This window comes from Asterias amurensis, chromosome 6 (genome assembly GCF_032118995.1).
Source record: "Asterias amurensis chromosome 6, ASM3211899v1".
NCBI lineage: Eukaryota > Metazoa > Echinodermata > Asteroidea > Forcipulatida > Asteriidae > Asterias > Asterias amurensis.
In genome coordinates, this window is record NC_092653.1 from 14,018,662 (window position 1) to 14,032,237 (window position 13,576).

The 13,576-nt window shown below is 37.0% G+C and overlaps 2 protein-coding genes across 2 annotated transcripts in view; both read right to left on the minus strand.

Moving 5' to 3' along the window:
• LOC139938812 (uncharacterized) overlaps window positions 1–13,130 on the minus strand; it is a 44,783-nt gene extending 31,653 nt beyond the window's left edge. The window contains exons 1-5 of the mRNA XM_071934450.1: window positions 12,718–13,130; window positions 9,869–9,982; window positions 8,855–8,968; window positions 6,835–6,954; window positions 6,245–6,358 (exon numbers count right to left, since the gene is read on the minus strand). Coding sequence (XP_071790551.1) covers window positions 6,245–6,358; window positions 6,835–6,954; window positions 8,855–8,968; window positions 9,869–9,982; window positions 12,718–12,811 — 556 coding nt within the window. The 5' untranslated portion in view covers window positions 12,812–13,130. The remainder of the gene's footprint in view (window positions 1–6,244; window positions 6,359–6,834; window positions 6,955–8,854; window positions 8,969–9,868; window positions 9,983–12,717) is intronic.
• LOC139938095 (uncharacterized) lies at window positions 68–5,309 on the minus strand. Its single transcript, XM_071933474.1, has 8 exons — window positions 5,243–5,309; window positions 3,226–3,357; window positions 2,680–2,811; window positions 1,875–1,997; window positions 1,409–1,540; window positions 931–1,062; window positions 257–388; window positions 68–72 (listed from the first exon to the last, which is right to left on the minus strand). The coding sequence occupies exons 1-8, from the start codon at window positions 5,307–5,309 to the stop codon at window positions 68–70; spliced, it is 855 nt and encodes a 284-aa protein (XP_071789575.1).
• Window positions 13,131–13,576: the final 446 nt, after the last annotated feature.

Here is a 13,576-nt window from a genome sequence, read left to right on the forward strand (position 1 = left end):
GTTGCTGAAGAATACGGGCAAGAATAAAGTATTTGTTTCAATTTGATACATGAACAATTTAACATAGTTAAGCTGCAACAGTATTGTCAAGCAATTATAGGGATTCGAACAAGAGTAAGCCGAAGAAAGGCTCCACCACCACCATTGGGGGACGAGATAGACAACAACGCCAATGCATAGCGGTTTCATGTGATAATCAAGAAATATACGTAAAGGTTGGACCAGAAAATGCCATGCAGGGAATCTGTTTCTATACCTGGCTGTGGTTCTATTTCACATAACATCCCCGAGTATCCATTCACACATACGCAGATAGTCGTCAGGTTTCCAGATGGAAAACAGAGGCCGCCGTTTTGGCATGGGTTGAGATCGTCTTCACAACCGGTTGCTGAAGATTGAATACGGCAAAAATAAAGTTATGTACTTGAAATAATACCAGAAAAAACCCATAAAGTGCGGCCTGTCAACAGCCCTTACTCTTTCTTCAAGAACTCTTATGCTATGTTATCTTTTCATCTGTTATGTTTCTGAAACTTTCAGGTACGTCTTGGCCGTATTAGAAACAAAACCAGAACAAATAAGTTACAAATTTTTTAATACACGTTTTATGCGACAAGCTACACCTATAATGCTTAGTTTAATGACTGAGTTGCGAACTGTTTCATTAGAAAAAGAAAACACAAATAAGTAAAGTAAAAAGGACGCAATAGTCTCATTTGGGGTAAATAAATCTTCTCAATAATATAAGTGATGTTTTTACCAAAATATGAAACTTTTATTAAGTCCACTCCATATGCACGTGACAAAAAAAAAACGCTTCAGCATACCATCTGTATAAAAGAAAATATTGATGGCAACACTACAGTGCTGTTTTTCTGATTCAAGTTTTATCTGCAACCAAAAGCTTAACAAGACGTACAGAATTTATACCTGCAAGTGGTTCTAGTTCACATTTCATCCCCGAGTATCCATCCACACACACGCATATTGTCGTCAGGTTTCCAGAGGGAAAACAAATGCCGCCATTTTGACATGGGTTGAGGTTATCCTCACAACCGGTTACTGAAGAATACGGGCGAGAGTAAAATTGCTATTACATGTAAATATTGTTTTTCTTTCAATCTGATACACGACAAATAAACACAATAACAACTGTTTTTAAGGTCCAGCAACCATTGTTTAGACATCGTATATTTGCCATGTTAGTGATGTTCTCACCTAAATGAAATAAAATGAAATGAACACAACTTTGATTAATGCCAAACAACATGCCCGCAGCAAAATCCATTTCAACAATATGTCTTGTTGTCTATAAAAAAAAAACAGTCAGATGTAACACCAGTGTTGTTTTGTCGGTAAAGTTTTATCTGCAACAACAAGATTTAGCAAAGCTGTATAGGTCCTATACCTGGCCGTGGTTCTATTTCACATAACATCCCCGAGTATCCATCCACACACACGCAGATAGTCGTCAGGTGTCCAGAAGGAAAACAAATGCCGCCATTTTGACATGGGTTGAGGTCGTCTTCACAGCTTGTTACTAAACAATACAGCAAGAACAATGTTTGGTTTACATTTTACACGAGGCCATGGCAGAAAACACCATGCAATGGAAAGATCAGCATGGGGAAAACAATATGTATTAAGAATAAACTACAAATAACAGTATAGTCGCCGGTACAACCATTTAATAAATATATTTTGAAGGAGTGATGTTTGCTCTGGTTTGGTCTTGACATCCCGAACAGTATACTCTGCTCGTCTTCTAGGGAATAATAAGTTTGTAGGTGGCAAAGTCAACGTCTTGTGCAAACGTGCTTAGTGTAAACTATAATACCATGCACTGAGTCAGAATATACATTTTTTGTTTATACCTGGCTGTGGTTCTATTTCACAAGTTACCCCTTCCACACAAACGCAGACAGCAGTCAGGTTTCCAGTGGGACAACAAATGCCGCCATTTTGACAAGGGTTGTGGTCAACATCACAACCAGTTACTGAAGAACAGCAAAAGTAATGTATTACTATGTTTTTAAATAAATGAATGGCTCGCAAAAGCTGTAAAACATGAGATTGTTTAAGCATGCATCAGTGTGACAGGCCGTTAAAGATTTTTCGGGAATATTCTTTTGACCGTGTTTACATATCATAGACTTTCATTTTTTTCCCCGTAGTTATCAAAAACAAAACCGAAGAGTAGGCCTATAGTCCAAACTTGTTTAACAATTTTTAAATGGACAACCCATAACATGCATTGATTATTTTTAAAATGCTCAATGGCGGGCTGATTTTACCTGGAATGCATTTTTGTCACATCCTATGAAGTACATAAAAACGAAATATAAAGGAACAAAATGCACACTAGATTGTGTAAACTGATTCGTCATCTGACCTAGAAAAAGTCATGTTAGCTTTGGGTAGCTCGGGATAGAATTGAATACAATAAACCATTCTAAACAAGGCAAATCCGTTCCAGACAGCAAAATGTTGATGTAATTAGTGCATTATGAGGAAATAACACATTGAAGCACGCCACCAAGATGACAATTCGCCCACGAAAAAACCGGTGTAGAGAGTTCAAAGGACTCATAATTATCATAATGTCTTGAGCCATGCATTGAGTTTGTTTTTGAAGACATGCATAGAGTTTGACTCTGGGTCTCTATAGTATACATGTACCTGGTAGTGGTTCGAGTTCACAAAGCACCCCAGAGTATCCATCCACACATACGCAGATAGTCGTCAGGTTTCCAGAGGAAAAACAGATGCCTCCATGTTGACATGGGCTGAGGTCATCCTCACAGCCAGTTACTGACATATACAGCAAAAGTAATGTTTAATTTGCATTCTTTACGTGGCCAGGAAACACCGATTTAAAATATTTGGGTTGCGATCATTTTCACAAGTGTTACTGACAAATACAGCAACATTAAAAATATACCCACTTAGTTTTTTTTATCATGCAATATTATGCTACAGCTTCGAATAGGATTGAATGCAATGAAATATTCTAAACAAGAAAAATCCACTTCAAACAACAACAACAACAACAACAACAACAACAACATTGGTGTTGTGCGGAAATAACTCATTATAGCACGCCACCAAGAGTCCTTCTCTGAGAATTCACCAACGAAACCCGATATAGAGAATTCACAATTTACTCAGCCATGCATTAATTCAACTTTGTGGACATGCATAGAGTTCGACATAAGGTCTATATACCTGATGGTGGTTCTATTTCACAGGTCATTCCTGAGTATCCATCCACACATACGCAGATAGGCGTCAGGTTTTCAGACGGAAAACAGATGCCGCCATTTTGACACAGATTTAAGCCATCCTCGCAACCAGTCACTGACAAATACAACGGATTAATGTTAGATTTACATTCTTTTCAAGGCCAGGAAACATCAATTTCTAAAATTTTGGTTGAGATTGATTTCACAGCAAAATTAATTACTTCAGTACGAAAAGGAACAATGGATGGCGAGACGCAACATTTGTAAGTAAAAATAATGAAAAGAATATCAAGACTTGATCGGACTTTAAACTTTGTTGCACAACTAAATTTTATCTTGATTGTTTAATTTTCTTACCTGGCGAGTTTGTGAGACTTGCAGCTCTGTCTTCATTGTGTTTGCATGAGAAAAGAGGCAACGTTAATCCATTTTTAAATGGTATTGACCAACCAAAAGTTGACTATGTTATAATGATACTTTAAAAAATTTAGAAAATCTCATGCACCACATGAAAAAATATTTGACTATTGGAATTTCCATACACTCTAAGACCGTCCGAATAAGAATTTACCCGGATCCCTGGGAGCTTGTTCTTTTCTAGGTCAGTCTGACCCGGAATATGTGTTGAAATGACCAAGGAAATGGTCAAGATGACGAAAAACCTTGTTTGGGCATCTATGTAACTGCACGTTGATCAAATGATATAATTGTACCCACTAAATATTTAAACCTTTTTGACCACTAACTGTGTCAACCTGACCCTGAAATGTGTCAGGCTAACTGGGACCCGGAATCCGGGTCAAATTCGACCCAGGAGCTTTTAGAGCCTACGTTGTGAACATAAACATGCACCGAAATGCATACGTGTTTTTACTGTGTGTATAGATTTACATAACCCAAATTGAAGTTGGTTTTAAACCACGTAAATCATTGTTGCATATTAAAATAATACAAAGTACTTATATTCTTCCAGATGACCCAAAGATACAACATGCGTTTTAGCAAACTAAGACGTTTGATCATGCGATGTATAATGGTGCCAGTGGTTAAGAAATGATGCCTCCTAAAATAATCTAAAGTATCCAAAAGTTGAAGACTGCGGAAGATACATGGAGGAACATTTGTGCGGTGGAGAAATTAATTGAAGATCAACTTTTAAATCACGTTTTTTAAAGGACTGTTATAAAACCCCACAAATACAGTTTCAGGCAGTCATGTGGCTAGAAAGGGATATGTTGTCATGCAGTTGGATTATTTATTGCAAACTAGTACACGTTTTTTAAATATAGCGTCAAGTACATTCTCTAGAGAAACGCCAAAGGATTCAAATACAGTGCGCCATCAAGAGTTGGCCAAGGAAATGGTCGAATCAGACGTAACATTTACATATGAATCCTAATATCGGTTAAAGAAAGAAGGGCAGTCTAGTAATGTGGAAAATTTAAACCACCAATTTAACGACAGCACACGTAGCACAATGCACAAAATGGAACTTGCAACCCACTCACTCCATGACAACAGCAATGCTTTTAGGAAAGTTTAATAACAATTTAGTATTTAAAGGCAGTGGACACTATTGGTAATTACTCAAAATAATTATTAGCGTAAAACCTTTCTTGGTCACGAGTAATGGGGAGAGGTTGATGATATAAAACATTGTGAGAAACGGCTCCCTCTGTAGTGCTATAGTTTTCGAAAAAGAAGTAATTTTCCACAAATTTGATTTCGAGACCTCAAGTTTAGAACTTGAGGTCTCGAAATCATACAACTTCGTGTGACAAGGTTTTTTTTCTTTCATTATTATCCCGCAAGTTCGATGACCGATTGAGCTAAAATTTTCACAGGTTTGTTACTTTATGCATGTGTTGAGATACACCAACTGTGTGAAGGTTCGTCTTTGACAATTACCAATAGTGGCCACTGCCTTTAAGAGCCTTGAGAGTGTGCTTTGTGTGGATGATCACATGCCATGCAATGAGTCACAAGTCACATATCCGTACCTAGTTCGGAATGTATTTCACATAACGTCCCCATATATCCATCAACACATACGCATATAGTCCTCATGTTTCCCATAGGAAAACAAATGCCGCCATGTTGACATGGGTTGAGGTCATCCTCACAGCCAGTTACTGACGGATACAGCAAACACAATGTTCGATTACATTGTGAACACGAACCGTTAATAGTTTTCATTAACAATCTGCCAAAGATCTACACTTGTAAATGTTTAAACCTGACTATGATTATAATGCTAAAAACATGTCAGGTCTCTCGCAGACAATCAGCTTCGCCTTTGCCATATTTGTATATAAAAAAGGAACAACAATGCGTGCCATATCCCCTTCCAGTAACTAATGTATACATGTATTTACAGTGTTTTTTTTATATATATTTGTTTTTTGGTATTGTTTACATCGATTTGTTAATATTTTTGTTTATATTTTATTTGATTTTACATTTATTTCCCTTGTCTTTTATTGTTTATTGTATTTTATAGTTTAATGCAGGCTTTTGCTTTTACAATTTATTTTAAATATAATTATTTTCACAGTCGTTCATGAAGGTCTGTTTCTGTTCCCTTGTTTTATTTAATCTTCAATGTATGCTTTAATTTTCTTTCCTAAGATGATTCTATTTTAATTGTTAACTTTGTACATATCAGATTGTGTTTATATAGGCTATATGAATATTTCTAATTGTTTTTTATCCTTTCCTGTAATTGGCGGCTCGTCCGCTGTTGGTTTGGTCAATAAAATATAAAATATAAAACAATGACATTCGTTCCAAGTTTACAGTGCAAAAATGGGCGTTAAAATTGACATCATCTAAAATATACTATAAAGGGTGTACAAAAAATGACTAATTTCTGCAAAAAAAGTGTTCACATGTTTGTTATTCTATGGAGCGATGCCAGTCTATCAGGTGAAGATACAAGTCTTTGCCAATTACCCAAAGCGTACCCTGCCTTAAGACGAGGAAAAGACGGATGTCGAACTTACCCTGTGTCTGGCACTGGGCGCCATTGTATCCGTCTGGGCATGCGCACGTAAAAGACGTTCCGTCCACAGTGCAGTCTCCGCCATTTTGGCAAGGTTGAGGGAAACATGGATTTTCTGAAAGAAGATGGTCAAAACCCTTTAGAACAATCTTTTATCAAAAGCATTGTATCAAAAGCATTATCTTCAGAGCTATTTAAATACACGTGACAAATTTCAATTCGAAAAATAATACAAAATAAACCACAATTTGGAAGTCCAAACAATGCCGAAAAAATGCAAACTAGGATATTTGCCCTAAATTAGAAAAATGCCCCAGACCAATGTGTAAAACCCATGACATTCACAACTTGGTGGTAGCAGAGCCATATATTGGAAGAGTTGTGAAACTGCATGTTCACTGCATGGGCGAACAAAGGGTGCAAGACTAGTCTGCTCGTGAGGTTGTACTACATTTTTAGACAAAAAGGCGTCCAGCAACCACGTGGCCAAATCAAACTGGTCACTCTCCGTCGGAACTCTCATAATAATATAGCTCCGGGTGGTAGTTACCAACAGCGACCTCTTGTGATCTAGCAGGTGTTAAAACTTACCCTTCTCACACGTAACACCCAAGAAAGCCTCTGGGCAGACACAGACCATACCCATTGGGGCATTGGCTTGAGGGAAGCAATCGCCGCCATTTTGGCAAGGTGATGGGAGACACGGATCAACTGAAAGGACAAGTAAATCCATATTTATTTGAAGTATACTTTAATGGCAACATTAATGCAGTATTATATTTATTTGATATAAGTTTGAAGACACGAACAAAAACCTAAATAGCGTAAGTTCTAATGTTCACACTTCAATAATGTAGACCTATACCACAAGTATAATTTTGTGCCACTTTAATTTGGTAACATCATTGTAGTGTGAAGATTACACTAAGTTGTAAGTGTTATTTAAATACCGCCATTAAAGGACTCCCACAGCGTCGTCCTTCCACATTTTTAAGGCCAAGAAATTTGCATTTAATTTTTCTGAATCATCTGTCAATCTTGTCCACGTGCCATCTCATACATGATTTTTGATTTGAGTTCTTTCCTCCTATAAGTCATTTACCCGGAAGTACATGTATCCCGCATACTGAATAATAAAAGAAACATAATCCTCGACAACAAATCCCAACAAAACAAGCGTTTTCAGAAAAAGGTTTAAATCATATTTATGTCGATTTCCGGGTTGATGTAATCTCTTCATCTCTAACGTCATTATTGGGGAGTTTTCGTTTTCGACGACGGATGGTTCTGCGACGGTTTTTCAGCCAAACGTTGTCGTTTGCAGGACAACGAAGATTCATCCAAAGTACTGTCGTAGTAATTGAGAGACGACCGCCCTCAAAGCCGACGCATGCACAGATGACGCCAAATGTCATCATTAACGTCGCAGAATCATCCGTCGTCGAAAACGAAAACTCCGTAATGAGCTTCAACAGAACACCGTAATCTAAAAATATTCTCATTTCAAATGGTATCATATTTGGAACAACCTTAAGACCGGCATAAAGCAATCCCTCATGCTTTGAAAGTTTCTCATGAAAACTTAAAACGTATTTACAAAGCCAATAAGTGATAACTGTTGAATGTCATTGTAAACATTCTAATTTTACTTTAATACAATGTAACGAGTGTCTCATCTGGTCTCATCTGTCCGCTTGTCTTAACTGTCAAACGTTTTGTGTCCTTGTCCAGTCCAACTCTTTGTCAATCACATCAAGGAAAATCTTAGAAGCATGTTTTACATTGCCCCCTAGTATTGGAAATAACGTTAAAGGTAGTGGACACTATATCAGCATAAAACCTCACTTGGTAACTGGTGAGGGGAGAGGTTGATAGTATAAAACATTGTAAGAAACGGCTCCCTCTTTAGAATTTTAGGTCTCGAAATCAAGCATCTGAAAACACACAACTTCGTGTGAAAAGGGTGTTTTTTCTTTCATTATTATCTCGCAACTTCGATAACCAATTGAGCTCAAATTTGCACAGGTTTGTAATTTTATGCATATGTTGAGATACACCAAGTGAGAAGACAATTACCAATAGTGTCCACTGTCTTTAACAGTCTAAGTATCTTAAACTTGTAACACTGATGTTTCAATCGCTGTTTGTATAGCCCAAAGTAATGCTTAAAGGCATTGTACACGTTTAGTAATTACTCAAAATAAATGTATATAGTATAGCATATAAACTTACTTAGTAACAAGCAATGAAGAGCCGTTGAATAGTATAATACAAAAATGTGCCAGACGAGTGTTTTTTCTTTCTTTCAAAAGTTTCTTGCAACTTCGATGACCAACATTTGAGCACACAACTATTTCCATCCGAAAGCACACTAACTTGTACAACAAGGGTGATTTTTCTTTCATAATGTTCTTGCAACTTCAATGACCAATTGAGCCCAAATGTTCACAGGCTCGTTATTGTATGCATATGTTGGGATACACCAAATTATATTACTGGTCTTTGCGGTTACCAATCATGTTCAGTGCCTTTAAACTCTAAACTGTTCTTACACTAACTTGTTTGTTGTTGTCAATACTAAAATTATGTCTTAGCTACCTAACAGACATACCTTGAAAATCACAGTTACTGCCACTGAAACCGCTCGAACACTGGCATTCGTACGTTAATTCCAGGTTCAGGCAGGTTCCCTGGTTCCCACACGGGCCATTGAAACAAAAGTTTACTGTAAAGAAAAAGGAAAAAAAGGTTAAACATAATATATTGAATATATTTTTAATTCTAAGTGGACCTAATGTGATGCTGAAAAAAATAATTTTTAAAATTAACCGAGGACAAGAAAACGACAAATAACGCACACACTATTTTCATTTTGCGAATACCAATTTGTAATTATCATAACTAGCCTGTACGTTTAATAAAAACAAATTGTTGTGTTCGTTTATCGGGGTAAAGAAGGATTGCATTTTATAACATAGTACTGCTTGCAGGATGCATAACCATTCAAAAAGTTGATTTTCTTTTCATTTTGTTATTCTTTAAAGAGGAAAAAAGTTCTTTAAAGGCAAATTTTACCTTCAGTTTTGTGTAACTGTTTAATTGTTTTAATTCTCTATATACATGTAGATTATGCAACAAAAATAACCCATGGAAATTTATTTTTCAAAAGGTGGTAGGTTATTTTAAGCTATGGCCGAACATTTGGAGAAATCGTACCCTCGGGAAGAATAATCCTATAGGAATACACAATTTGAGAAGCGTTACTGCAGTAACGCTCCTAAGTTTCAAACTATGGGGCATAAAAACTAATATCTGTTTATATAACCACATTACTTCAAAGTGACATAATGCTTTAGCCCACATGTATACTGTCGAAAGCTGCTTTAGCCTGTTAACCAACATTTTTTTTAATTTTCATTTAACTAGCTTTAAAACTTCCTGTAACGTATTTCAGTGGCCCAACTTGAGCATGTACGTTGCCATTTAAGATAACCACAGTCGACAAACGCAGTCGACAGTCAGCAGTCGACAACGGTGACTGACCCCGAGTTGTGGCACATCAGATAAGTCGTTTACATAAATCTACAACCCACAACAACAACGACCAGCCTTTACGTAAACTTACCAATGTTACAAAACTCCCCCGTCCATGCACCAACGCAACTGCAGTAGAACTGATTGCCATTTAACTGCCTACATTCCGAGTTGTTCTGACATCCACCGCCCATATTCCCACAGTCTATATACAGAGAAAGCAAATACACGGAAATGGGTGAACACAACATTCTCCTGGGTGGTACACATGTTCATATTATTACCTTTTTTATGCTATTGCAAAATGAAAGTTTATTGACCTGTTCATCATCAACGTAATTGTATTAATGACACATAAGCACGAGTTCAATGACACAACCGAAGCCGGACGATCGAGATGGATTTACTCTCTGCGGTTTAAACTCATTCCAATGATTTTATTAAATAAAAAGCTGAAAACCAACTATAGTCACACTGTATACTTGAATATTCATTTTGGTTTTACCAATATACACCAATACGTGTGTAGCACTATATACTCTATACTTTCCGAGCTCTGTGAAAGAAGTAACATACATATTACTCGGTTGGGATTCGAACCCACGACCTTAGCCTTTCTAGAGCAGTGGCTTACACACCGCTCTAGAATTGCGTGCTATGGTTAAAACTATGACTCCCGAGGTGATCCCCGGAGCGTTTTATTTTCCCGAGGCGAATCAAAGATCGTGGGTTACACAGCTCTAGGGTAGCAAAAGTCGTGGTTCGAATCCCACCCAAGTAATATGCCTGTGATATTTTTCACAGAGTTCGGGAAAGTACTGAGTATACATGTGTGAACATGGGTAAAACCAAAGTCAATATTCATTTTTTTCCGGTGCAAATTTTCATCTAAATGAAAAATGTATACTTTGTCTGCGGATACACAATTTATAAATCTACTTGCTGCGTAGATTTTCTTTTGAGAACTTGTCTCGCTATATATGCTCTACTGCAGCGAGTAGGTTTGTCTGGATTTTCAGAGACAAGCCACAATGTTTAAGACATTGAGACTTTGCAAATAAAATACTACAAACAAATTTTGAAAATACTTGTCTACAACCTCACTGGTGTTGAGCTGTTTGTACAACCTCATAGATTAAAACTTGCCCTATAACGTGTGTTTTTTATCCTTTAAAGACATTATGCGATAAATGACCTTCAGAGGTATTCACAGAATATAGAATAAACTGCCCCTTGCAAGCGATGTTTTCTTATGTTAATTTGCACAATCATGACAAACTGAACACTACATCTACATTTGTTTTCTTCAAAATGAACAGGGTCTTGGAGGGCAAATATTGTTGGTAACAATTTTTGTAACTTCCCTGAACGGCCTCTGCTCGTAATATTGGATTGTCCAAATGAAAATAAAAATAAATTAAAATGGAATACATAAATAAATAAATTAATATATACTTTTCTATTATAATAACTCCGGTGTATATGGGTACACACAAATAAAAAAATATTATAGTTGGATTTGTTCCTCCATCCCGAACTGACATTGTCTTCATTTCTTTCTCCAAAAATATAATATTATTATTAATGAATAAGAACCAACGATACCCAGTACATTTAATTATTAGCTGGTACCGCTACTTTGAGAAAGTGTGATGTCATAATTTAATCGCATTTGGAATAAAGATCAAATGGCTTAAACAAAATGACCGATAATTATTGTAGCTGGTAATGTAATCCAGCAACCCAAAACATGACAGCACTGTAAACATAGGCGTGAAGATCAGATTGTGTAGAGAAGATCTGTGGACATGTCAGTTTTAAAGGCAGTGGACACTATTGGTAATTGTCAAAGACTAGCCTTCACAGTTGGTGTATCTCAACATATGCATAACATAATAAACCTGTGAAAATTTGAGCTCAATCGGTCATCAAACTTGCGAGATAATAATGAAAGAAGAAAACACCCTTGTCACACGAAGTTGTGTGCGTTTAGATGGTTGATTTCGAGGTCTCAGAATCAAATTCATGGAAAATTACTTCTTTCTCCAAAACTATGGCACTTCAGAGGGAGCTGTTTCTCACAATGTTTTATACCACCAACCTCTCCTCATTACTTGTCACTAAGAAAGGTTTTATGCTAATAATTATTTTGAGTAATTACCAATAGTGTCCACTGCCTTTAAAATGAAGCCTGAACTATGGAAACCTATGGAGTCAGGTGGGACTTAGAATCCAATCCATAGGCATGTATATAATGAATATAAGCACAAAATAGTGATCGCAGTGAAATGTGTACATTGTAAACTGAAAGGGCAAGCTTCATGTTGTCTCGTCTCCAATACATGTAGTTCAACTCCCTAAAAATGGTTAAACATTCTTTCAGATAGTCCTATGCATTTCGCATAAGTTCAAAGCGTCAACTTAGAAAATACTACTTCCAAATTTTGTTTAGCCGTAAACTGATTATAGCCAAACGCAAAGAAGGTCATTAGTCTTCAAACTCAGTACAATTTAGTAATTCTCAGACCTGAATATTGGAATAATTTTTTTCCCCCAAACAGTTGCAAGGCAGTTGCAAGGCTTATACAAGTCAACTTCATAAATTTTTGTAATAACTAAACAGTTACTTTTATTGCCTTTACAGTAAACACCCAGTTATTCTGTGGACATCTTATTGGACCAGTCCACGAGAAGTTTAAGTTAAAGACACTTTCTAGTTTCGGTTAAACCTTTATAGTAATGTGATGATAAAAAAAAAACAATTTAAATTGTTCACAAGTGTACGTTAATCCTAGTTTTTGGTGTTAAATGACTATAGAACATTTTAAGAAAATGTCAACCCTGATCCCATGTCTACAACTCACTTATTATCACATCCTTCTCTCAGAATTTGTTGTTGACAGTGAGAACAAAAAATAAATGAATATATCCTTAACGTACCTTGGGCGTGAGCATTGCCGCACAACAAGAGCAATAACACCGTCAAAGTAGCTCGGGCCGCCACGCTCAGCTCCGCTCGTCTTGAGAAGGTCATTTGTATGATATTGTATCAACAGTTTTGGAGTACTCGCTCGTAGTAAAAACAACACCACTCACTCTCCCTTGGAACTCTCAGTTTCTAAATGATGTTTCTCAGTTTCTAGGACGAAAAACTCTGTGTAGAATTAATCCAAAGTATCAACTATATCCAAGAGTATTTTCCAATGGGTAACCAAGAGTTAAGGCAACATCTCATGTCATACTTTCATTCATAAAACCATGGAGGAAGTAACAGTTTATGTGTCTTCGTACATTTCTTCACACATGTAATAGGTAAGATTTCTTACCCAGAACCCGGAACAAGCAAGGCGGAACGCAATGCCATTCCACCACTGTGCTATGGTCATTGAAGCGTGGATTTACGTGACGTAACGTTAGATACCTACATATCCAATGTGTGTACATGGCTGTGAGATGTGACTATTGAAAATGCAAACAAAGGGCTTTAAGCCCATTTTAGCCACGGTGTAGCACCCAAGGTTTGACCACAGATCAACCAAGATCCATTTACACAATGGGCTTACTTGGCGATCAGACTTTACACTGTGTGTGGGTGTTCGTACCATGGATAGCCAGTCATCAGTAGACGGGAATTATAAGCATGGAGGTTCCTCCATGGTATAAGCATGGAGGAAGAAAATAGACCTGAGTGGAGCGGGTTTTGCTGCGGGGGGGGGGGGGGGGAGGGGGGGAGAGAAAATACCGTCTTGAAAAAGAATTTTGTTTGATGTAATCTTCCTGAGGCCCTTGAATGGTTTTA